This window comes from Aspergillus chevalieri, chromosome 1, assembly GCF_016861735.1.
Source record: "Aspergillus chevalieri M1 DNA, chromosome 1, nearly complete sequence".
Classification (NCBI taxonomy): Eukaryota; Fungi; Ascomycota; class Eurotiomycetes; order Eurotiales; family Aspergillaceae; genus Aspergillus; species Aspergillus chevalieri.
In genome coordinates this window covers 1,458,006-1,481,614 of record NC_057362.1, presented here as the reverse complement: position 1 = coordinate 1,481,614, position 23,609 = coordinate 1,458,006, and the positions used below count along the sequence as shown (strand labels likewise).

Below are 23,609 nucleotides of genomic sequence, written 5' to 3'. Positions count from 1 at the left end.
GGTAGCCGGAGAGATTCCAATCTCCAGCATGACATCAGAATCGAAAATCAGGTACTTTCTGCCCCAATTTCTCAGAAGACACAACAGGATCTTCTTTCACCTCCACACTGCCCCCATAACCCGCAGCCGACAAGATCGCCCACCGCAACGCACTAATTCCCAAAAACTGTCCCTGCCCTGGCGCAACGCGCATCCGCGGCTCCGTACTGCATGTGAGAATCTCACCCAAAGCACCGGGCCCCTCGAATCGACCGTCTGGTTGGACAACGGATCGTAGACTTTGTAGTCTGTCTTGCAGCGCGGTGAGGCTTGCTACCGACGCACCGGACTTGGATCTAAGAAGTTTGTCGACTTTGGATAATACTACTTGGTGAGGGATGGCGTATTGGCGGAATAGGGCTAGGATGTCATGGTCTGTTCGTTTGAGGCCGTGATCGCAGTCTATTAGGACGAAGGCGCGGCGAAGTCTAAGCACTTTCTATTAGCTCCGAGGACAAGAAGAGAAAGGGGTACTCACTGCCTCCTCCCCTGCAAATATTTCATAATCTCCACCCCCCACCCCGTCCTACTACCTTTACCATACCCCGGCATATCCAACAACACAATCTTATTCTCCCCACCTTTCGTCCCTCCAATCCCAAATGCATTCATCTCCCTCGTGCGCCCCGGCTTCGACGATGTCCAACATATCTCCTTCCCCATAATCGCATTCAGCAATGAGCTTTTTCCAACATTCGAGCGACCCAGGAACGCGACTTCGGGTTCTAGAGAGGACATGGGCAATGTGCGGAATCGGTTGGCGGACCATAATTTTATGGGGGAATGGCGTGAGGGGGTGAAGAGAGAGTTGGCGTAGGCGAGTTGGGGTTCATTGGGGATGTGTGTCTCCCAGTAGCAGGAGATTTGGGAGGGTGTGAGGGCGTGGAAGGGGAGTAGGTTCGGATTGGGGGGTTTTGCGGTGGTTGGTTGTGTTGATGTTGTTGCGACGGTGCGATGGCGGAGGTATGGCGTTCTTTTGCGGAGGCAGGTAGCGCAGATGTAATTTCGTGGTCTCATGATGTTGGTTGAGTGTCGTATTCTGGTGTAGAAAGTGCAGTTCGCAATCGCGAATGTGAAGCTTCTCCAGAGATTTTCTATGATTGGCAAGTCTCCCGAGGCGCCGATATCATGGTATTTCTGCCGAGTCTCCTCCGCCCCGCCGATAAGCTAATCCCAGGAACGACGCTTGGGAGCAACGCGACGTCGATCTTGCGGTCTGGAAACCTACCTCTTCTTCTTCTTCTCAGTACATCCCTTTGAGGCTGACAAAAAATGATCAACGCCGTGCTCGTCTTCAACAATACCGGGCAAGCGCGCCTTACCAAGTTCTACACAGAAATTGTAAGTCCGCGCGATGACAACAGACACCGCAGCTTGAACTAACATCCATTACAACAAGGATACCCAAACAAAACAATCTCTCATTGCACAGATCTACGACCTAGTCGCCCAACGTCCAGCAAGCGCTTGCAACTTCCTCCCTCTCCCTCCCCTCCTCGCGCGTGGTGCCCGCTCCAGCGCAGCTCTTGGTCCCTCGGACGCTCCTACACAAATCACCTACCGGACATATGCTACGCTTTCATTCATCATGATCTCCACATCCACCGAGTCCCCGCTTGCGCTTATCGACCTGATCCAGGTTTTTGTCGAAGCTTTAGACCGCGTCTTCGAGAACGTCTGCGAACTGGACCTTATCTTCGGCTACGAAACCATGCACGCTGTACTGGCTGAGATCATTGTTGGAGGTATTGTGGTGGAAACGAATATTGAGAAGATTGTTGGGGGTGTAAAGATCCAGGAAGGGGATTATGGGAAAAGGAAGGCTATACAGGCAGCGAGTTCGAGTGTTGGGCGGGGTGCATTTCCGGGGCTGGGAGCGTGGCGGTGATGTCGCAGTGTCTTTGTTCCTCGTATATCCCGTATTTTGTTTTGAAGTTATGTTTGTGCTTGCATTACACATGTTATGGCCGGATACACTGCTGATATGCCAAGGTCCATTTACGGGAGTTTCGGTTTGCGTTTGGGAATTTATTTTTTTCGAATATCTGATAGCGAAGACCATACTCATTCAAATACGACTTTTTTAATCTCATTTCAATCGATGCCAATGCTTACCAGGCTCGTAGTCAACTCCCAGGTAAGTCTAGACTAGATTGATATCGCAGGGTTAACCCTGCGCACGTGATGCCCCACCCGCGGCGCCGGCTCGCTTGTTTTTCCGCACTAGCGCGGCCCACGAAAGCGACGGCCGCTTTTCTTTTTCAAGCTTGAATTTCACCTCCGATTTTCTCTTTCTTCTCTTCTTCGTCAACCCCGTCACCCAGCCCAGCGGATCTCAGTCGACAACAATGGTAAGCAGTTAACTTCCAGTGTTCTGATTTGCTTCGTTGCGATTTCGAAGAAGTCTTCGTAAAACCTCTGCAAGATACTGTGAGGGTAAAATCTTCAGTGTCGCAAGTTTCGAAGCATTTTCCATCGTTCGCACAAATCCTGGTAATAGGGATGCGTGCAGCGGTGATGATATGGCTGGAAATGCGAGTGTAGTCGAAAGACTCGCTTGCATTCTCCCTAGAGTTCAAGGAAGATGCAGCATTGGAGGAACATGTAGCTGATCTTCTTTTCTCAATGATAGCCTCCCAAGTCCGGTAAGAAGGTCGCCGCCATGCCCTACCCCCAGGGTAAGGCTGGTGCTAGCAAGAAGGGCCCCAAGGTAGGCTTTCCTCTAACCCTCAAATTGCACTAGCATGAAAATGCTAACCATCAATAGAACCCTCTCATCGAGAAGCGCCCCCGCAACTTCGGTATCGGCCAGGACATTCAGCCTAAGCGCAACTTGTCCCGCTTCGTCAAGTGGCCCGAGTACGTCCGTCTGCAGCGTCAGAAGAAGATCTTGAACCTCCGTCTCAAGGTTCCCCCTTCGATCGCCCAGTTCCAGAACACACTGGACCGCAACACCGCTGCCCAGACCTTCAAGTTCCTCAACAAGTACCGCCCTGAGACCAAGGCCGAGAAGAAGGAGCGTCTCCAGCGTGAGGCCACCGCCATCACCGAGGGCAAGAAGAAGGAGGACGTCAGCAAGAAGCCCTACAATGTCAAGTACGGTCTCAACCACGTTGTTGGTCTCGTTGAGAACAAGAAGGCTTCTCTTGTCCTCATCGCCCACGACGTTGACCCCATTGAGTTGGTTGTCTTCCTTCCCGCCCTCTGCCGCAAGATGGGTGTCCCTTACGCCATCGTAAAGGGCAAGGCCCGTCTGGGAACTGTTGTCCACAAGAAGGTATGTTTATCAGCCCATCTTATACTTGATGTGCATTTGCTAATTCAATCACCAGACCGCTGCTGTCCTTGCTCTGACTGAGACCCGTGACGAGGACAAGGCTGAGCTCTCCAAGCTCCTCTCCGCCATCAAGGAGGGCTACACCGACAAGTACGAGGAGTCTCGCCGCCACTGGGGTGGTGGTATCCTCGGTGCCAAGTCCGTTGCCCGCACTGAGAAGAAGCGCAAGGCCCTCGAGGCCTCTATCAAGGTCTAAGCTTGTCTAGCTGAAAAACGAGAAATTTTTCTTTTACGACGAACTTCACGATCTTGTGGTCTAATTTCAAAAGCTTCTATAATCCAACGAAAAAGTCTGGCACCTTGCAAATCTCGTTTCCTTTTATTTATTACTCTTCATGTACAACGTTACAGATACCCATGAATGCATTTTTACCTTGTCAACCTGGATGTACATGTAGTGTTGAGGAATGAGCATTCATGTGGAGTCTGTTTCTGTACCTTCTTCCGTCTTCATCATTAGTCTTCATAGTTTACCGTAGGCGTCCCGTTATTTGCCGAAGATATCATAGTAAGCGGAGTAATGCTGCAGTATTTGCTACGCGAAAGGCAACCCGCAACTTGACTCGATTCATTTCATTGAATTATGCTCATACAATACGAACAAAGCCACAACCCAACACAAGCAAGCAATGATACAAAGTTTTATACACGAGAAACGCGCAATAGCAATAATGATGAGAATGATGACGAAGAACCTGGATATATGGAAACTCCCCCCAATCTGATCCCGTTGATGAGAAAGACGAGAACAGCAAAAAATCAGTGGATATTTTCAGTAATCATATAAAAGCAAAAACAAGACCAAGAACCCGCCCAAAAGATGAATCATGAAGGAACATGTAACAATAGGGTGGAAAAGAGAAAAGAAACGAAAAGGACAGAATATATGCAATCGTACTCAGTCATTAGCGACCAGCCGGTCGTGAAATGCCTTGTCGTGCCTAGAGTTTCCATGTCAGCAACCATCGACATTCTCGTAGTTGATAGAGGACTAACCTTCATAGCCTCTATCCTAGCCTTCAACTGACTCGTAACCTCCGCGGCCCTCTTCCAGTTCTCCGCCGGCTCCGCGTTTCGTTGACCCTGCTCCTCCCCCGAATAACTACCAGATCCAACCCGCGATGACCTCGTTGGGCTAGCAAGACCGGACTGGCTCGTGCCAAAGGTAGGGCTGAATTTGCGTCGTCCAAGGGCGCTATCCCTGCTGTTCGGGCCACCGGGGGATTCTAAGCCGTTGTTGATGTTGTTCTGGTTGTCTTCGATGGGAGAGGTAGAGGCAAAACTGCGTGGGCGGGAACTTTCGAGGCGGGATCCCATTTGGAGGCTGCTTACGCGCGGGGTCGCGCCGTGGCCGGTGCCGTTGCCGTTACTGCCTGTGTCTGGGGTACAATCTGGGACGGGCATGCTGATGTTGTCTGCGATTGTGTTGGGAGGGCTCATGGCGCTGGCGCGAAGGGCGCGGGCAAGTTCACGCTTGAGACGTTCGATTTCCCGCGTTTGCTTCTGGACGGTTTGCTCTGCTGATTCTGCGTCACTGCGTGCGCGGACCAGTTGCGTCTCCTTGGCCTTGACGCTTAGGACGTCTCTTGTGTGGTCTTCGATGAGTTGTGCGTTTTGATTCTGCAGCTCTGTGACTTGGGAGTTCAGCTTGGTGCGCTCGTACTTCATGTCTTCGATCATGCGCATGAACCGGTCCTTCTCCAGCCGGAGCTCTTCTAATTCCGCCCGGTCAGAGCTGGACATTCCGCTCATTTCAGGGGCTGGCGGGGGAGTAGGCTCAGCGGAGGGAGAAGGAGACGGTTTCGCGATAGGACGGCCAGCAAGGCCTCGTCCAAGACCAAACTTAGGCGCAGCGGGCGGTGGTGGTTGCTCATCCTGGGGTGGAGATGCGACTCGTCGTTGCGGAGAGGCAGCTGCCCCTGGACCGGCAAGCCTCTTCTTGAGGCCAGATCCCGGCGTAGGAAGAGCACCAGGTTTGGGAACACCACCTGGTCTCGCCGGAGCCTTGGCAGCAGGCTTTGTCGCTGGGGCTGGGGCTGGTTCTTCCGGAGGAGGTGCGGCAGCAGCAGGCGCTGGTTTCTTCGCACCCAATGCCGGTTTCTTTGCTACTGGCTTCTTTCCAGCAGGTCCAGCAGCGGTCTTGGGTGGGCCAACAATAGGCTTGGGCCGCTCCTTGGCCTTGACTTCGGCGGTTTCAAAATATTCCTTGATCTTTGTTTTCCTGATATCATCAAGGCCGTCCATGAAGGGGTTCATAGCGCGCTCTCCAATAATCTTCATCAACGTTCCAAGCGCTTCAGCACCTCCTGCACGGTTAACTTCACTGGAATCGGTAAGGAGTTTGGTACCAGCCTCCGCGATCAGTTTTTGTTCTGGCTTAGACGGAACATCTCTGGTGGTTCGGAGACAGCGGACAAGGAACTTCACGGTTTCCTGCTTCACTTGAGGGTTCTTGTGTTTGAGGAATTCGAGGATCTCTTCTAGACATTCCGACAAATTCGTTGATGCAAATACAGAGTCGAGAGCTTGGCCCAAGGCATCTGCGATGCTCTGCTTCTTTTCTTTCAAACGTTCCATGATGGGTGCCATGATTGTTGCGCGATGTTTGCCAAAGCTAGACTTCAGACCCTTTGCCAGCAGATCAATACAGTTGGCAGCAACGGTCACTACCGCGATGTTGGCGTCTTTCATACACTTGGCCAATGCCCTAACAATATCATCGAATGGGCCGTCCTTAATCCGAGGGACGTTGATAATCGAATAGAGTGCGTCCAAAGCTTCTTTCCTGTCTTTCCACTTGGAAGATGACAGGTTGTCATGGAAGTCCTTGGGAATCTTCGAAAGCACATCAACGGGCTCTGCGAGATCAAATGCGTCGATCTCCCCATCATCCTCGTCCGCATCTTCCTCACCACCTTCACCTTCACCCTCGTCGTCGTCAGGGGCTGCACTAGCCGCTGCCATGGCATCTTGCTGGGCCTTTGTAAGGCGTTCTTGTTTAGGTGCAGGTTCTTGTTTGACGTTCTCGAAGAGTTTGTCCAGATCCTGTTGTTGCACGGGCTTCAATTCACCCCAGAAAAGCGGTTTAATAGCTTCTTTCAGCCACCGGTAAAGCTCGACGGTGAGGTTCTGAGCCTCAGCACGGACATTCTTATCCGCGTGTCCAAATACCTTGGGGAGCGCCTTAAGGACTGGTTTGGGATCCACAATCTTGCACCCAAAGTTATGGTAAATCGCTCTCAACCCCACCAATGCCGCCGCAATCACCTTGGGTACTTTGTGCGAGAGTGCGGGGACAATCTCTTCGATAACTGGGTCTGCTTTGTCGAACTCGACGCATAATAAAAGCGCTTCCAAGGCGTTCGTTTTGGCCGCGGGTCGTGTTGATGGGAGACCTTTCTCAACGATGGCGGAGACGGTATATCCGCGAGTTCTGAAGAAATTCGACAAGTCAGCTATACAGGCCCCTTCCCTTAGTATTTCCCCTGAAGCCTTTTGGGGACAGAACAGATCATGGCGCACCTTGTGCAAGCTTGAACACCACCGAACTTCAAGAACGAACAATATGACCCGAGACCTTCTTGTTGAGCGGCGACGTTGGAATCTGCGACGGCGCCTTTCCAAAGACTGGGATCTTGTATAAACGGAGCGAATATTGGATGCGACTCGTCGGGTGTCTTTTCAAACTGCTGCTTCGCATCTTCGTAACCTTCCTTTCTGACTTTCCAATTCTATATTAAAGTGATTAACTGTCAGCGCTCTTCTTCCCGCCTAGACAAACCTCCCGAGTTCAATGGTTTCGAGCGAAGACGGCGGCTCACCTTGTGAGAGAATCGGTCCGGCAATGGTAACGACGAAAGATCTTCCTCTCCTTCAGCCATACTTGAAAGGGTAGCGGTATAGAAAGATAGTCTTCGTTTTCGTTAAGCGATAATTTGTTCGTAACGTCACTGGAGGGGCACAGGAATATGGTTAACACTCCATCCGTATCTCAAATGCGATACCGGATCGCGGGACTTGGTATAAGTAGAGAAAGGAATTGATGATAGTAATAGGCAGAGGACGAGAAGAATGAAATAGTCTTCTCGTCGCACCAAGGCGCAGACACGGACGGAGAGAGACGTACAATCGCAGCTGAAGATTGAATCCGTTTGTGGAGGGAGGGGATTTGACGCAGAAGACGGTCGGTGAGATGAACAGTGTGTATGCTCGAGTCCAATCGTGCGGAACTTCAGAAGTGTATAAATTCGTTTCCAGGCAAGTTCAAATCTGGGGAGTTCGAGCGATTAACAGTAGGGAGCGTCGTTGGGCATGCGATGATGTTCGAGGGCGATGAGGAAAAACAAAGTAAATAGTCGCTGTGGTGACTCTTTTGGCGACCCAAGTCTTGGCATTTTTAGATTAAAAATGCCCGCAACGCACGGAGTATAACTACAGCAATGTCTTTCTTTTCTTTGAATGTATATCGTAGGTCTTAGAAAGTCATTTCGTGGACGAATTCATTCGCATCTTCCAGTTGCTTTGTTTTGTTTTGCATAAAATCCACAGGCCCAATTGAATAGCACGGTACAATATAATACACTAGGTACATGAAATCGAGAATCAAGATAGGCAAACTCCGTGCCACGAGCAGAATCCAAGATATGGGGAGGAAATCAGGGAAGGAACCCAAATGCAGTAGTTCACCTATACGCTTCCCTCTCCAGAATCAACCCCCGGATCCTACCAACATGCTCCTTCACCCCCGAATCCTCATTACCACTCTCCAACCGTCTCTGCTCCCTCCGCTCCCACTTAGCAGCCCTCTTTTGCTCACGGACCGCCTCGCGTTCCTCCCGCGACATCACCGGCGGCCGCTCCTCAATCGCACTCCCGAACGGCGCAATGATCCGCTCAACAACATGGTGCACTGTGCGGCTCTTTGGGAACCCAGAAGAGAACTCAATCACGTCGCCCTCGCGCAGGGAGTTGTGCGGGTCCGAGACAAGGTAGTTGGTGACTTGCGGGTAGGTCTTGCGAAGGTGCTTGTCCCAGAAGGTGTGACGGTGGGCGACGCGAACAGTGCGGTCCATCTTGCCGACGGAGGATACGGTGCCGACTTTGAGAGTGTAGGGGTAACTGCGGAGGGAGGGAGGTGCGGCTTTGGTTTCTGCTGCGGTTGTGGGTGTGGGTGTCGAAGGAGGGGTTGGTATTTGCTGTTGCGATCGTTGTTGATTTTCGGCGGAGGTGGAAGCTGCTCGTTGAGAGCCGGAAATCATCAATTTTGTCCGTGCTAATTGAGGGAGAAGGGTTGCCGTAGAAGAGGACTTGGTCCTCAAGCCGGTCATGGAAGATCGGGGGGGCAGCATTGCCCGGAGGATGGTGTTGCTCGGAGACATTTCGTCCTCTCTGTATTCTCGATATAAAAATGAAAATTGGTGTACTAGGCTCAAATACCACCAGGCTCAGCCGAATTGAATCGTCTCGTTCTGGATCAAACGACGGTAAAATCGGAGACTCGTGGCGGGCCGTTTTCAGACACCTCGGCGGTAATTCGAGGCAAGATTAGAAGAGAAGACAGAATTGTTGGCTCCGACGGCCACAGATAAAAGCGAGCAAAAAACTGCTGGAAGATTGAATAACCGCCGTGGGACCAGCGTCGTGCCATATCGAACTCACGGTCTCAATCGGCAGATGGGAGAATTTCTCAAGTGAGTGTTTGCAACGTTTGCAGCCACCTCTACAATGGGATGCCCTAGGTCTTACTCCATTATCGAGGTTGAACAAAGTCGAAACGTTGCTTCATAAGCAACTTCTCGAGGCCTTTCATATGCATTATAAAGTTAATTATTTAGTACAAGCAAACACAAAGAAAACAGTTCCTAACACGCCAAAGTCTTAAGCAACCAAAGATATCAATATTATGCAATCCCTTTTACAAGCTAATTAGAATGAATGAGCATATATAGATATTCAATGCTCAATTGGCCTCAGCACCGTTGACACCATCGACCTGCGAGCTCGGCCCTGGCGTGGCTGGTTTCGACTGGAATTTCTCCGCTGCCGCAGATATTCTGGTCAACTCATTAACAAACGATTGGCCCCAGAAGGCGCTACAATGGGTCAGCAACTGTGAAATGCTTCAACAGTAGTGGAACGAATGAAGTCGCACCTAGTATACTTGGAAACATATTTGTCCAATTTGGAAAAGTTCAGAGCCCGTTGTTCATCACCCATTGTGACGGCCTCTTGATAGGCTCCTGCTAGCTCTTCCGTATTCCAAGGGTTAACGATTATACTGCCGTTGAGGCTCTGGGCTGCACCGGCAAATTCTGAAAGCACCAGGACACCATGACGTTTTTGTTGCGACGCAATGTATTCGTATGCTACCAGGTTCATACCGTCTCGGGTAGACGAAACAATGCAGGCGTCCGATACTGCGTATAGCGCAATAAGCTCGTCAAAGTTAACTGACTTGTGAAGGAAGTGAATCGGCATAAACTCGACCGTCCCTGAGACCGTCAGTAACGGATAAATGCATCGGCATGACAAAAAGCTCACCAAATTTGCCGTTGATCCTGCCAACAAGCTCATTGACAACAGCTCTAAGGTTCTGATACTCTTCAACATCCTGTCGACTGGGTACAGCAACCTGAACCAAGACAACTTTTCCGACCCATTCAGGGTGATCACTGAGGAAGACTTCAAGCGCATGTAACTTTTGGGGTACGCCTTTGATGTAGTCAAGTCGGTCTACTCCGACCATGAGCTTCACGCCCTGGAATTTCTGTTCAAGCATAGCTATCCGTTTCTGAACCTTCTCCTTCTTAAGACCCTCTTGGAACTTCTCCGGGTCGATACCAATTGGGAAAGCACCACAGGCGATGATCTTGCCTTGGAACTCAATGCCATTCGGGGTTGTTGCCAATCCCCTTCGCACAAAGATTAGCACCGCTTAGAAGTCTGTCGAGAAAAAGAATTTCAAGCTTACAGTAACCGTGAGCAAGCGCTCAAGAAATGTCTGGTATAGTCATAGGTATGGAACCCAATGAGGTCGCAGTGAAGGACACCAAGCAGCAGCTCGTTCCGAACGGGCAGAATTCGGTAGATCTCGCTACTGGGAAAAGGCGTATGCAGGAAGAAACCAATCTTGACGTTCTCCTTGCTGTCGCCAATCTCTTCCCGAAGCATTTCCGGAAGTAGCATCAAGTGGTAGTCGTGTACCCAAATCAGATCCCCATCTTTAACTTCCTTTGCGACAGCCTTGGCGAATAGGCGATTTGCATCCTTGTATGCCTCCCATGCGGATTCATCGAATGTTATCTCACCAGGGTGGTAATGGAAGAGCGGCCAAAGGATCGAATCTAATCAACACAAGATGATGCCGTCAGCATACCCGAGCCCTTCAGCTTCTCGACCCGCCTGGGTATTGTAAGATAGACTAACTGGAAAACCCATTATAATGCCGATCTGCCAGTTCATCATCGATGAACACCGGAACCGCTCCATACTCGTCCCTCAGTCGCTCCTTGACATGTGGAACTTCCTCCTCGGGAACCTCCAAGCCGGGCCACCCGTACCACTGGAAGGTTGTCGACTTCGACAGGCCGCTCAGACCACTAACCAGGCCACCGGAAGACATGGAAAAGTCATATTTGCCATCTTCAGAGCGTTTTATGGTGATGGGTAACCGGTTCGAGACGAGGAGCAGCCGTGCCTCGTTACCATCGTTATCAATGGACGGCATCACGACGGAAGATCGTAGGTACGTTATCGTTTGCGACGGCGTCTGAGTATCCGTATATTCAGAAGGGTACTGATCGCAGCAAGGCTCTGCTTTTGAAAGAAATGTTACGAACGAAGGGGAAAAATATATTAATAAGAGATATCAGAAGAGGGGGGGGGGGGGAAGGAGCCAAGCGCAAAGCAACTAGGATTAGTACAAACCAATGCCGAAAGAATCAGGCCAAGCGGAAGACAAGCCGGACAAAATGAGTCCAGAAGATTCCAAATGTGAAATTCGCCCAATTATAAAGATGAAATAGGCTGATATTCAGGAGAGAAAAGAGAAATAGGATTCGCAAGGTCGTTATTCGAATCGTAAGACCGAAACAAGCTGGAAAGTCGTCGGCGGCGGGGAAGAGTGACCTCAGAGCCAATGCGCGTGGACCAACGCAATCTAGAGCGCCGCGGGCTGACTACACTACGAATCTAAAAAATGAACAGAAAAATCGAATGCGCTCCTCAATAACAAATTCATAAATTGATTCCAACTTGATATGAGGGATGGCTGAAGTTGAATAGGCATCTAGAGATATGAGATGGCGATGAGGTCAGCGGAGGAGTTTTAGTTGGGTGGATCCAGCAATGGATGATGCCGTTACTACCGCTACGACCTTGGATAACACCATATTTATCTAGGAAAATGACATTTTTTCATTTAGTACTTTCTACTCGAGATCAGCTCAATCTGCGTAAACCGATGGCAAGGATCTCTCAGAGACATGGTATAATTAGCATTAAATCCGGAGACAAATTCTGGTCGAAATGATACAATAATGACATGAACATATACCAGAAAGCCCCGACTTCATATACGCTATACGAAATCTTCAGATAACCGGTATTCACAGAGCAGACCTCCCATCTATTAAACGCCATTTCCCCGATACCGAGTCGTGAACTGTCCTAGCCTCATCTTCCAATTTCATAAGCACCTGCAACACTCCATGTGACGCAGGCAGGTGCAGACTCTCAGGTACACCCTTATAGATTACCTTCACCAACTCTAGTGGAGTCCACCATCCCTTGCGCTCCGGAGATTTCTCGTCATCGCCCACGTCAAGCTTGCCATATCGGAGGACTCGGACGACCTCATCCTCGCGTTGTTGACGGTGCCTTAGGTATTCAGTGACTTTACTTTGCACTTTTTCGATCACTGGCCCGTGACCGGGGTATCCGCGGCCGGAGGCTAGACTGTGCATCCTCTGCAGGCTAGATATGTAGGCTTTCAGGTCTTCGAAGACACTCGTCCCATATCCCAAGACATCTGCCGAACACGGGCTGCATGAGCATCCAGCACCAAACGGATGATAGAGAAGATGAACTTACTATCACCAGTAATAAGCGCATCCTCTTCCTCCAAAACAAACGCCATGTGGTCAAAAGCGTGACCGGGCGTATAGCTGGCCCTCAGCGTCGCACCCTCAACACTAAATACCTGCCCATCTTCGATGTCCGCTTCCCCTTCTTCAGGTTCACGCTTGTGGACAATCACTTGGGGACAGAGACGCTTGAGATCAAGAATGCCACCAACGTGGTCCACGTGCCAATGTGTGATAAGCGCTCTTTGCACAGTTGCGTTCTCCGATGATAAGACGTTCCTAAGACTTGTTGCCCAGGTGGGTTTGCCTTCGCCCGTATCGATGAGGATCCTTTGGCGTCCTCGACCGATCAGATATGTATTTGTTCCTGGTGTGATTGATCAGTTCAGTGTATTCAAAAACACTTACAAGGGTGTAAACAGGATTACCTTGTAATGTAAACTATTTCTCACGGCAATAAGCTGTTAGCCATACGACCGCCGACTGCCGAGATAAATGCTGGCCTACCTTTCCAGGGTTGCCCCCCAAAATCCGCACCACAGAAGCACTGAGTCGTTCCACTTCAGGCAGTGGAATCAATTGTGTAGCCATGATGTGGTAATTGTGCTGGTGCTGCAGTAGGGATCTCAGTTGAAAATTGACCAACTTTTGGGACTGATAAACAGGTGGTAAAGATATATTTATCCCCAGTGCTACAACAAAGCAACCGAGTCTGACAGCAATGCATTCAGCGTTAGAAGAAATGGTTATGGGACTTGTACAAGTTATCACGCAGAAACACAGAATCGTATATGCATCAGTAACACATCCAACTACACACCTTTATCTACGCCCAGATTCACGATCGCCCCAAGCCCCTTCCGAAGAGCGGGGCAAATCAATACTGGGCCTCGGTAGTTACAGCACGCCATCTTTGTCAGCAGTGCTGAGGTAATTATATGGTTCAAGATAGTTGGCTACGATGCAGAAAGCTACGATAATGACCAAGACCAAAAAGTTGAACAAGAAAAAGAAATATGGTATGCGCTCACTCCTAAGATACAGGAATAGATGATATAGAAAAACACCACACAAAAACTATATCCATAAAACCCACCCAAACACGGAAGGGAAATAACAGAAAAAGGAAATCGTTAAAAGAAATTTTTCGCGGCTGGACTCCATTTTCCCCATCATACCTAACCCTTCCTCATAACAGGAAGGATGTTTCCGTCAGTGAAATAGAAACACACATAATTTACAAAACCCTTATCAACCAAGGGCTTATCTCAAGGTCGATTCAATAAGGGTTCTCGCATTTAGCTGGCAGACTTGCGAGCCATGGTGTTGAGAGCAGAGCCATCGTGGAACCACTCGATCTGGGACTCGTTGAAAGTGTGGCTGAGCTTGATGTCGTAGGTGGCACCGTCCTTGGGGTGGACACGGAGGGTCATAGGCTTGCCAACCTCGAGCTCAGTGCAGAGGAGATCGACAGTGTCGGTGGGCTGGATCTTGTCGTAGTCGGCGGGGTCAGAGAAGGTGAGAGGAAGCATACCCTGCTTCTTCAAGTTGGTTTCGTGGATACGGGCGAAGCTGCGAGTAATGATAGCAAGACCACCAAGGTGACGAGGCTCAAGGGCAGCGTGCTCACGAGAGCTACCCTCACCGTAGTTCCAGTCACCAATGACAACCCACTTGACACCCCGAGCCTTGTAATCACGAGCAGTAGCAGGGACAGCATCGTAGTCGCCAGTGAAGGCGTTCTTGACCTTGTTGGCCTCACCGTTCTCGGCGTTGACGGCACCGATCAACATGTTGTTGGAGATGTTGTCAAGGTGACCACGGTACTTCAACCAAGGACCGGCCATGGAGATGTGGTCGGTAGTGGTCTTGCCCTCACACTTGATAAGGATGGGGAGGTTGGTGGCATCCTTGCCATCCCAGGCCTTGAATCCGGCCAGGAGCTGGAGACGGTCACTCTCGGGAGAGACAGCGACGCTGATGGACTCACGGTCCGCGGGGGGAGCCTGGTAGGTGTCACGGCCGGGGTCGTAGCCCTGGGCAGGGAGACCCTCACCAGAGGGAGCCTTGAGCATGAACTCCTTGCCGTCCTTGTCCTTGAGGGTGTCGGTAAGAGGGTTGAACTTGAGGGTACCGGCAATGGTCATGGCAACGACAAGGTCAGGGGAGGTAACGAAGGCGTGGGTGGCGGGGTTAGCGTCATTACGACCGGTGAAGTTACGGTTGTAGGAAGAGATGATGGAGTTGGGCTCGCCCTTCTTCACATCCTTACGGTCCCACTGGCCAATGCAGGGACCGCAAGCGTTGGCAAGGATGACACCACCGAACTCCTCAAGGGTCTGAAGCTGACCGTCACGCTCAATGGTGGCGCGGATCTGCTCAGAACCAGGGGTGACAGTGAAGAGAGACTTGGACTTGATACCGTGGTCAAGAGCGTCACGCGCAATGGAGGCGGCACGGGACATGTCCTCATACGAGGAGTTGGTGCAAGAACCAATCAGACCAACCTTGAGGTCCTCAGGCCACTTGTTGGTGTCAACAGCCTCCTTAAACTTGGAGATGGGGGTAGCAAGGTCAGGAGTGAAGGGGCCGTTGATGTGAGGCTCGAGCTCGGAGAGGTTGATCTCAATCAGCTGGTCGTACTCAGCACCCTCGTCCTCGCGGAGCTCCTTGCCGTAGCTCCGGGCGAAGTCGGCAATGTTCTGACGCTTGGTGGCCTTGAGGTAGTCGTACATGCGGTCGTTGTAGGGGAAGAGCGAGGTGGTGGCACCAATTTCGGCACCCATGTTACAGATGGTACCCATACCAGTGCAAGACAGAGAGTCGACACCAGGACCGTGGTACTCAATGATGGCACCAGTACCACCCTTGACGGTAAGGAGACCAGCAACCTTAAGGATAATGTCTGGAAATCCATGGTGTTAGTATCGAGCGAAAATCGCAAGTCATTGTTGAATAGCTTACCCTTAGGAGCAGTCCAGCCGGACATCTGACCGGTCAGGCGGACACCAATGACCTTAGGAGCCTTCAACTCCCAAGGAAGACCAGCCATGACGTCGACAGCATCAGCACCACCGACACCAATGGCAGACATGGCGAGACCACCGGCGTTAGGGGTATGAGAGTCGGTACCGATCATCAGACCACCCGGGAAAGCGTAATTCTCCAGGACAATTTGGTGAATGATACCGGAGCCGGGCTTCCAGAAACCAATGTTGTACTTGCCGGTAGCAGTGGAAAGGAAGTCGTAGACTTCCTTGTTGATATCATTGGCACGCGCAAGATCCTGGTCACCACCAACCTGGGCCTCGATCAAGTGGTCACAGTGGACGGTGGTGGGAGTGGCGACGGACGGCATACCAGCCGACATGAACTGAAGGATGGCCATCTGAGCAGTGGCATCCTGGCAAGCAACACGGTCGGGGCGCATTTTCAGGTACGACTTGCCACGCTCGATGTCCTGGCCGTGAGGGTCGTCAAGGTGAGAGTACAGGATCTTCTCAGCATAGGTGAGAGGACGGCTCAGGCGCTGGCGGACAATGTCAAGGTTCTCTGACATCTTCCTGTAAAAACGCAGGTCATGTCAGTAATCCGCCAATAGTATCCCAAGCAGACGGCTGCAAATGCTGCTGCTTTTGGGTATATCGGCTCTGTCTTACTTGTAGTTGATGTAGTTACCCTAATTGAAGACGGTTAGCGGTTATGTCACCACAATACGTAGGATGCCCCTCCATAGTGGGCTAACCAAATGCACATACCTTCTCCCAATGGGTCATCTCGACCTTCTTGTCGAGAGGGCTGTCAGTGACGGTGGCCATGCCCCGGTTTCCGAAGAACTGCATAGCATGTTAATCATCTTCTGTCCAGAACCATCCAACAACTGTATATCAATTTCTATGGGCGAGGTGCAATGTGGTCGGGTTAGCTTACAGCACGGGACTTAGGGGCCTATTAAGCAGATAACAGTTAACATTCAACTCGATCAACAGAAAAGGCAAGCAGTCAACGTCGGAGCTTGGACCGCAGGTCGTGCTTAGCTGCCGTTCCTGCTTTCACAGGTCGATGCAGCAAAGTGGGATTAGGAGCAGCAACTTACCAGCGCACCCATGCGCGCGAGCCTTGAGGAGATCATGATGAAAGCTCTCTATGTGTAAACACGGCTGCAACACATCCAAGGAGAGCCGGAGCAAGTATGGAGTGGAGAGTGGAAAAGAAGGAGAGAAGAGAAAGAAAGAGAAGACGGAGGGATGAGAGCAGATAAAAAAGAATAGGCGTATGGGAATGGAAAGATTCTTGTTACCAACAGCGACTACTCCACTGGGGGAGACCGGAGCAGAGGACCCGTAACCGCATCTGACAGTAATACAGTTTTTGTAATTTATTTACGCATTCGGTCCGCCCTATTGTTTTTCCCGGACACAAGGAAGCACAGATCGAACGGTATTTGCGTATATGTCCCATTCGCCATCAACGTTAACTCGTATTGTATCTACCATTCAGCGTTCAGATAATTTTGAATTTGAATAACTCTCACTCTCAATGGCTTCTCGTTGACCCTCTGGAAGCTCTCTCGTAGGAATCACAGTTCCCTGAGGTAGAGAATCTCCCTGCCTCCGAAATACCATTACATACCGTTACAGTATGCTTAGCCGCAGACTCCGGAGAAGAATGAACCAGTGCGGCAATGAGCGCATGTGAGGTTAAGAAATGGACCGCTTGGGCCAATCATGGGGCGGTTGATTACCCCATTCTCCATACCTAACTTGTACACAGCAGTATTACCGAAATTACATTTGTCCAGATATCGTGGCTAGTATTGAGGTATATTGCTCTTGCTCTGTAAGTCTTAAATCCTGTCTTTGTATTGAATCTGTTTTATTATGGTGAAAATTGGAGGACTGAGGTGTTATTATTATCGCCTGCAACCCGACTGGGGGATGAAATCATAGACAACACCTTGTTGCTCTTCCGGAGCAATGAGCCGAAATCTGCAAACGTCATAAATTACGCCTCATGTATCCATGTATCCGCTGACGAAACCGAGCCTAAGCCGAGGCCTACCGATACTTACCTCCCGCGGGCCGATTGCCAAGCAATGTGTGGTGCTTGCCCAATCAGACACAACGTGTTTCAACATTTTGTTCTTCGCACACAAGGGCGGAACACTCCGTAATTTTGCGAAACCCCGTGACCCGCTCTCTTGACAAGAGTCTTTCCGTATATCGGTGATAAGGACTTTGATACCAACGACGCATCGGGAAAAATTTTCGGCTGGTCCTTTCTGGCTGATAGACCGTGAAGATGGGTGCGCTGAGAAGAGTGAAGACTAAGCGCCTGACAAGGTATGTCCTAGTTTATATCTGGGATGGTGTCGCATCTGCCTTGGTATGCTGATCTTTTATTTCCAGAGGCTACGATCAAGTGCGCGAAGACCTCGAGTCCCCCAAACACCTTGCGCAGTACAAAGCCACCAAAGACGCAGACGATCTTCCAGGCCTAGGAAAGCACTATTGTGTCGAATGCGCAAAATGGTTTGAGAGCGAATACAATTTGGTCGCCCACACCAAGGGCAAGAACCACAAACGAAGGTATGGAAACTGAAACCCCGCAGCCAACTTTCGTCACATGGGATTGAAACTGACAGAAGGGGCTTCCTGAACGATAGACTCCGCCTATTACGCGAGGATCCTCATACACAGAAGATGGCCGAAGCCGCTGTTGGGTTGGGAACAGACAACGGCAAGCGACCACAGGAATCTGAAATCGCCATGGAGGATTAACTACCTACCCCGCATGTGTTCCAATGATATCTACGAAGTATGGGAATAAGCTCGGACATGAAGCATACAAGAAGGATAAAGTCGCATTCCTTCCATCAGGAAAAGGGCCTCGCTACAGCAATCTGCGAGTAAAGGGTTGTCGATGGGCAAAAATTTTCGATATGCCGTCGTTGCTCTGAAAGCATTCTGATTGGCTGAGCTCCAATAGAAAAAGCTTTTCTCCCGAAAAGGGATAGCCTGCACGTGAGACTACAAGTGCCGATTGTCGCAATTTTGTCTTACCGAGTGCGATTCTTCCGGTGTGCGGCGAACAACGCAAGTCGCCGCATTTCGGATATTGTATCGCTTTCCTTTGTCCGGCGCTTTCTATTTAGGACGAAATTTAGTTACTAGCTGCAATACAAAGCCGTACGGGGTATGATTGAAATGGGTCGAAATATCTCATTTTAGTTATAAGTACAGTACGAGTACAACTCATCTGTGTGCCTGAGCATTTTCGGGCATGAAACTTTCATTCCAAGCGACATTAGTGAAGGCTTTCATAAGCCATTCGTATGTGGCCCACTAGTATACGATAAGTAATTGTGCGTTTTCAATATACTGGACAAACGTACCTGGACCGCATTTACTATGAATGCTCTGATACTGCAAACCCCAAGACCGCGATAGAAGACTTTCATGCCTTCGTTCCGATATGCTTCCCTGGCAATCTGGAAGGAGTTCAGTTCCCGCCTGTTGTTCTGCGACGGCAGAAGCGGCCGGCTCTCAGGACATATCCCGCTGGTTTGCGCTTGTAGTCTGGTTTTGATCACATCCAGTGGAAAAACCGACGCCCAGGTAGCGACGCCAGCAATGCCTCCGCAGAGAAGCACCTTTATCGCGGCTTGATGAACATCATCATTTTCAGAGGCCACAAGTCGTTTGCAATACTCGTAGGACCAGAAACTGTTTTGTAGCATGCGTTAAACGGAGCACGGATATGTGGATGAGCGGAGAAAATCTGGGGAAGACGGTTTCCATACTAAAAGCCATAACCAATAGAATCCCTGGCACTAGTAATCCCCCCTCCGTAATAGAGGCCCCTCCAGCCACGGGTTTGAGCAATGTCTTTCGCAACGGTCCACGATGAGACCTCGGGCCGATTATCTAATTGGGCACGGCATTTTATATATTCTGTCGGAGATGATATGGTCCAACTAGCCAGGCCGCCTACAGCACCGGCAATCCAGAGCCTGTAAAGAGGAATGCCCTGCGGGTTTGTAGGGTCCGTGACTGAGCTATCCATAAACTTCAACGACCGGTTATAGGCGACGAAAAGGACGGCATTGAGAGCCCCATATCCAAGGATAGGAGCTGCAGCTCCTGTTGATCATAGAAAGAAGTCAATGAAGTCAATCATCAACTTGAAGATGTATGCAGGGCTGCTTATCATACCTCGCGCAAGCTCGAAGCGGCTCAAGCGTTGCTTCGATGCTGCAGCTGCAGCTGCATCTGCAGAGTTGTGACCGGCTTGTAACCGAACCTTAATCACATCTAGCGGGTTCCCGATGATAATCCCAATCGCGCCGCTGAGGTATCCAGCGCAGAAATCGGACGCCATGAGGGTTTTACTGATTTGCTGAGGTGCTGTTACATCTTCATGATCTTCTGTACTCGCCTGTCTTCGGCAGGACGGCAGCGGGGCTCCGTTTAGGGTTCCATTTTTACCTCGGATGCGGTGATCTCACGTGATATCGCGATACTTTAGTGTCTGGTCGGTAACGGCAGACGCGTCAAGCGGCGACTACGCGTTCCGATTATTGGCGTCGACCACGACCAGTATCATATGGAAAGCATTCAGAAAAAAGACTTTCATTGAGTCTTTATCTTGAGATCTTTCTGAATCAATGTGAGGAAACGCATCTTGGTCCCGAAGAGGCGCCCACTAACGACCCTAGGTATCGACCTCGACCGGCCGCAACGGAGAATGGTGGAACGACGCCGTCATCTAAATCACTCCATAACAGTCCTCATAATCCCCTCGATCGCCTCTCGAAGCCGTTTAGATGCCCCGGATCTGCTACCCCAACCCGAGCCTCAGATAAGCCGGCGAGAAAGAGAAGAAAAGTCAACTATACGGGCGCCGACGGAAACGCGGATGAAGGAGAAAAGCCATACACGAACGAAGAACGCCTAGCCCTGACTACCAGAGACGTGAACAGATTCCCCGTGTTCAAGCCCAAAGACAAGGATACGACATTCAAGCAGAGATTCAAAGTTCCGCTCGTTAATAAGACTTCCGACGCCTACAATGCCTCGCGGCCAGCACCAACGCTCGGAATGAGAAGAGGCGCGACGTTTGTCGTGAAGCCTTTGCATGATCCTAGTGGAGAATTTGCAATTGTGTTATATGACCCGACCGTTGACGATGTTGAAGAGAAACCCGAATCAAAAGTAGAGGATCAATCCGAGCAACAGAAGTTGGACGAGCCGATCATGCATAAGAGCTTGGCGGATATTCTAGGTCTGAAGAAGGAGGTTGATACCCGCCCCAAGGTCCCTGTTGTGATAGATCCGAAATTGGCAAAGATTCTACGTCCACATCAAGTTGAAGGTGTCAAGGTACGCTCTTCTGTGCACTACACCACAGCGAATAGTTTGATTGACTACCAATAGTTCTTATATCGCTGCACAACTGGGATGGTGGATAAGAACGCGCACGGCTGCATCATGGCAGACGGGATGGGGTTAGGCAAAACGGTATGTACAGAGACAATTTTTTTTTAAAAAAAAAATCGAAATTAACGCTTGCAGCTTCAATGCATTGCCTTGATGTGGACTCTGCTCAAGCAGTCCCCAGAAGCCGGGAAGAGTACGATTCAAAAATGCATTATTGCTTGCCCGTCAAGTTTGGTTGGAAACTGGGCCAATGAGCTTGGTAAGTATTATGGTAAATTGCATCTTGTGCTCCTGCTGACGACCATAGGGAAATGGCTTGGGGAGGGCACCATTACTCCGTTTGCAGTAGACGGTAAGGCATCGAAAACAGAGCTTACCATGCAGATAAAGCAATGGGCAATCGCTTCTGGACGCTCCGTGGTTAGACCTGTCCTAATCGTGTCTTATGAGACGCTGCGCATGTACGTTGATGCGCTGAAGGATTCACCAATCGGCCTATTGTTGTGTGATGAGGGTCATCGCCTCAAGAATAAAGACAGTTTGACGTGGACTGCGCTGAACAGTTTGAATGTGAGCCGCCGGGTTATTCTATCTGGTACTCCCATCCAGAATGACCTGTCTGAATACTTTGCTCTCCTAAACTTTGCCAATCCAGACTTGCTTGGATCGCAGAACGAGTTTCGAAAGAGATTCGAATTACCAATTCTCAAAGGTCGAGATGCGGCGGGAACAGAAGATGAGCAAAAGAAAGGAAACGAGCGTCTGTCAGAACTTTCGGGCATTGTCAACAAATTCATCATCCGTCGGACAAACGACATCTTGTCGAAGTATCTGACAGTCAAGTACGAACATGTGGTGTTCTGCAACATGTCGCAATTCCAACTTGGACTGTACAATCATTTCATCCAGAGTCCCGAAATCAGGAGCTTGCTGAGGGGAAAGGGAAGTCAGCCTTTGAAGGCTATTGGAATCTTGAAGAAGCTCTGTAACCACCCAGACCTGCTCAATCTTTCTGCGGACCTCCCGGGATGTGAACATGTATTCCCAGACGACTATGTACCCCCTGAAGGCAGAGGTCGTGACCGGGAAATTAAGTCCTGGTACTCCGGGAAGATGATGGTCCTTGATCGCATGCTGGCACGCATTCGCCAGGATACGAATGACAAGATCGTTCTTATTAGCAATTATACTCAAACTTTGGATCTCTTCGAAAAGCTCTGCAGAGCAAGAGGATACGGCTCGCTGCGGTTGGACGGCACCATGAACGTCAATAAACGACAGAAGCTAGTCAATAAGTTCAATGACCCCGACGGAGAGGAATTTGTCTTTCTTCTTAGTAGCAAAGCCGGTGGGTGCGGTTTGAACTTGATCGGTGCAAACCGTCTCGTACTTTTCGATCCCGACTGGAACCCTGCTGCAGACCAACAAGCACTGGCTCGTGTATGGCGTGACGGACAAAAGAAAAACTGTTTCGTCTATCGCTTCATCGCCACTGGATCAATCGAGGAGAAGATCTTCCAGCGCCAGTCGCATAAACAATCACTCTCTTCTGCTGTGGTTGATTCTGCGGAAGATGTCGAACGCCACTTCTCACTGGAATCCCTTCGTGAGCTCTTCCAGTTCAAGCCAGAGACCCGGAGCGACACGCACGATACAATCAAGTGCAAGAGGTGTAGACCGAAGGAGTCCCAGTTTATCAAATCTCCGGCCATGCTGTATGGTGACACTAGTACCTGGAATCATTTTGTCAACGATGGAGAGAAGGGTCAGCTTGGGAAGATTCAAGATTTGCTCATTCGTCAGGAGACTACAGAAAGGGACGTTTCTGCGGTCTTCCAATATATCAGTCATTGATTGAAGGCGAAGGCGTTATTTCAGGGGACCGCTTATGTTTTGGCATACATTTCTTATGACAATGATTTGGGAGTTCTGGTTCCGTCAGGCATATCTTATTTGCAATTTGATATTTTTGTTTAGGTTAGAGCAATATAACAAAGAGGAAATAGCTGTTTAGAATTGGGCCTCATGAGCTAAGACATGTTATACTCTGTGCTTCCCCTTCACAGTTATTTGGCAAACAAGCCATCTGGTTCATGCAGGAGTCAACCCAATCTTTTCTAATGATTTTGTCACCCTCTTACGCAGCTGCTTGATATTAAGAGGAAGTTTATCAAGAGGGTCATTGCTTTCGGAAACCTCAGAACCGAATATATCACGACGAGTGATTTTGATCGTCTCTGGGACGGAAGCCGGAACGGGGAATATTTCCTATACATAGTGAATTACGTTAGATACTCGTTTCCAGAAACAACAGGTAGCAAGAAGGCATTACCACTCGTTCTTGATGGGTGATTTGCCCCGGCTCAGCATATCGGTAGACAGTGTATGCTCCGCAACCTTACTTTCGGTCAGCCCCTTCCATACAACGATGATTATGACTGGTATGGGTTGCGATGCACCTTTGAACCAAAGAATGAGATCGTCATTCAGGTGGTCAGGGCAATCTGCATAACCACACTCGACCACGACCTGTGGTAGAAGTTGAGCCTTCCTATGAATACATACATCCGCATCCTTCATGGATTTCTCATATGGAGCCTTGAAGTCGGTTATAGCTATAAGAACACATAAGTAAACAGAATACCGTTACAGTCGATAGTTTTGTCTGTCACATTCCCCAGACCAAAGTGTAAGGAGATCATCCTCCTCCTT

General features: G+C 49.9%; 11 protein-coding genes across 11 annotated transcripts; 4 read left to right on the top strand and 7 right to left on the bottom strand.

The window, feature by feature from the left end:
• Positions 1-34: 34 nt before the first annotated feature.
• Positions 35-1,056, bottom strand: ACHE_10532S (translation initiation/elongation factor MRX8; the record flags this gene model as incomplete). Its single annotated transcript, XM_043280320.1, has 2 exons — positions 35-467; positions 518-1,056. 2 exons carry the CDS (start codon positions 1,054-1,056, stop codon positions 35-37), a joined length of 972 nt encoding a protein of 323 aa, XP_043131652.1.
• Positions 1,057-1,311: 255 nt separating this feature from the next.
• On the top strand, positions 1,312-1,927 carry APS3 (putative AP-3 adaptor complex subunit sigma; the record flags this gene model as incomplete). Its single annotated transcript, XM_043280309.1, has 2 exons — positions 1,312-1,380; positions 1,439-1,927. The coding sequence occupies 2 exons, from the start codon at positions 1,312-1,314 to the stop codon at positions 1,925-1,927; spliced, it is 558 nt and encodes a 185-aa protein (XP_043131651.1).
• A 460-nt stretch (positions 1,928-2,387) lies between these two features.
• On the top strand, positions 2,388-3,572 carry RPL8B (60S ribosomal protein eL8; the record flags this gene model as incomplete). The annotated part of the gene is made up of 4 exons (XM_043280298.1): positions 2,388-2,390; positions 2,672-2,749; positions 2,807-3,316; positions 3,372-3,572. The coding sequence occupies 4 exons, from the start codon at positions 2,388-2,390 to the stop codon at positions 3,570-3,572; spliced, it is 792 nt and encodes a 263-aa protein (XP_043131650.1).
• Positions 3,573-4,281: 709 nt separating this feature from the next.
• On the bottom strand, positions 4,282-7,257 carry ACHE_10529S (putative spindle pole body component; the record flags this gene model as incomplete). Its single annotated transcript, XM_043280286.1, has 4 exons — positions 4,282-4,317; positions 4,373-6,809; positions 6,899-7,107; positions 7,198-7,257. 4 exons carry the CDS (start codon positions 7,255-7,257, stop codon positions 4,282-4,284), a joined length of 2,742 nt encoding a protein of 913 aa, XP_043131649.1.
• Positions 7,258-8,058: 801 nt separating this feature from the next.
• ACHE_10528S (uS17 family ribosomal protein) lies at positions 8,059-8,754 on the bottom strand (the record flags this gene model as incomplete). The annotated part of the gene is made up of 1 exon (XM_043280275.1): positions 8,059-8,754. One exon carries the CDS (start codon positions 8,752-8,754, stop codon positions 8,059-8,061), a length of 696 nt encoding a protein of 231 aa, XP_043131648.1.
• A 581-nt stretch (positions 8,755-9,335) lies between these two features.
• On the bottom strand, positions 9,336-11,102 carry TPS1 (glycosyltransferase family 20 protein; the record flags this gene model as incomplete). Its single annotated transcript, XM_043280264.1, has 5 exons — positions 9,336-9,468; positions 9,528-9,867; positions 9,917-10,287; positions 10,347-10,719; positions 10,802-11,102. The coding sequence occupies 5 exons, from the start codon at positions 11,100-11,102 to the stop codon at positions 9,336-9,338; spliced, it is 1,518 nt and encodes a 505-aa protein (XP_043131647.1).
• An 880-nt stretch (positions 11,103-11,982) lies between these two features.
• Positions 11,983-13,050, bottom strand: ACHE_10526S (putative metallo-beta-lactamase domain protein; the record flags this gene model as incomplete). Its single annotated transcript, XM_043280253.1, has 4 exons — positions 11,983-12,404; positions 12,467-12,826; positions 12,888-12,900; positions 12,967-13,050. 4 exons carry the CDS (start codon positions 13,048-13,050, stop codon positions 11,983-11,985), a joined length of 879 nt encoding a protein of 292 aa, XP_043131646.1.
• A 707-nt stretch (positions 13,051-13,757) lies between these two features.
• Positions 13,758-16,591, bottom strand: acoA (aconitate hydratase ACO1; the record flags this gene model as incomplete). The annotated part of the gene is made up of 6 exons (XM_043280242.1): positions 13,758-15,364; positions 15,424-16,022; positions 16,119-16,138; positions 16,218-16,295; positions 16,390-16,407; positions 16,556-16,591. 6 exons carry the CDS (start codon positions 16,589-16,591, stop codon positions 13,758-13,760), a joined length of 2,358 nt encoding a protein of 785 aa, XP_043131645.1.
• Positions 16,592-17,760: 1,169 nt separating this feature from the next.
• On the top strand, positions 17,761-18,239 carry BUD20 (putative C2H2 finger domain protein; the record flags this gene model as incomplete). Its single annotated transcript, XM_043280231.1, has 3 exons — positions 17,761-17,801; positions 17,868-18,047; positions 18,125-18,239. The coding sequence occupies 3 exons, from the start codon at positions 17,761-17,763 to the stop codon at positions 18,237-18,239; spliced, it is 336 nt and encodes a 111-aa protein (XP_043131644.1).
• A 474-nt stretch (positions 18,240-18,713) lies between these two features.
• ACHE_10523S (putative mitochondrial carrier protein) lies at positions 18,714-19,839 on the bottom strand (the record flags this gene model as incomplete). The annotated part of the gene is made up of 4 exons (XM_043280220.1): positions 18,714-18,803; positions 18,854-19,184; positions 19,262-19,601; positions 19,674-19,839. 4 exons carry the CDS (start codon positions 19,837-19,839, stop codon positions 18,714-18,716), a joined length of 927 nt encoding a protein of 308 aa, XP_043131643.1.
• A 286-nt stretch (positions 19,840-20,125) lies between these two features.
• RAD54 (DNA-dependent ATPase RAD54) lies at positions 20,126-22,751 on the top strand (the record flags this gene model as incomplete). Its single annotated transcript, XM_043280209.1, has 5 exons — positions 20,126-20,127; positions 20,177-20,840; positions 20,895-20,978; positions 21,033-21,156; positions 21,205-22,751. Coding segments are annotated over 5 exons (2,421 nt in total).
• Between the last annotated feature and the right edge of the window lie 858 nt (positions 22,752-23,609).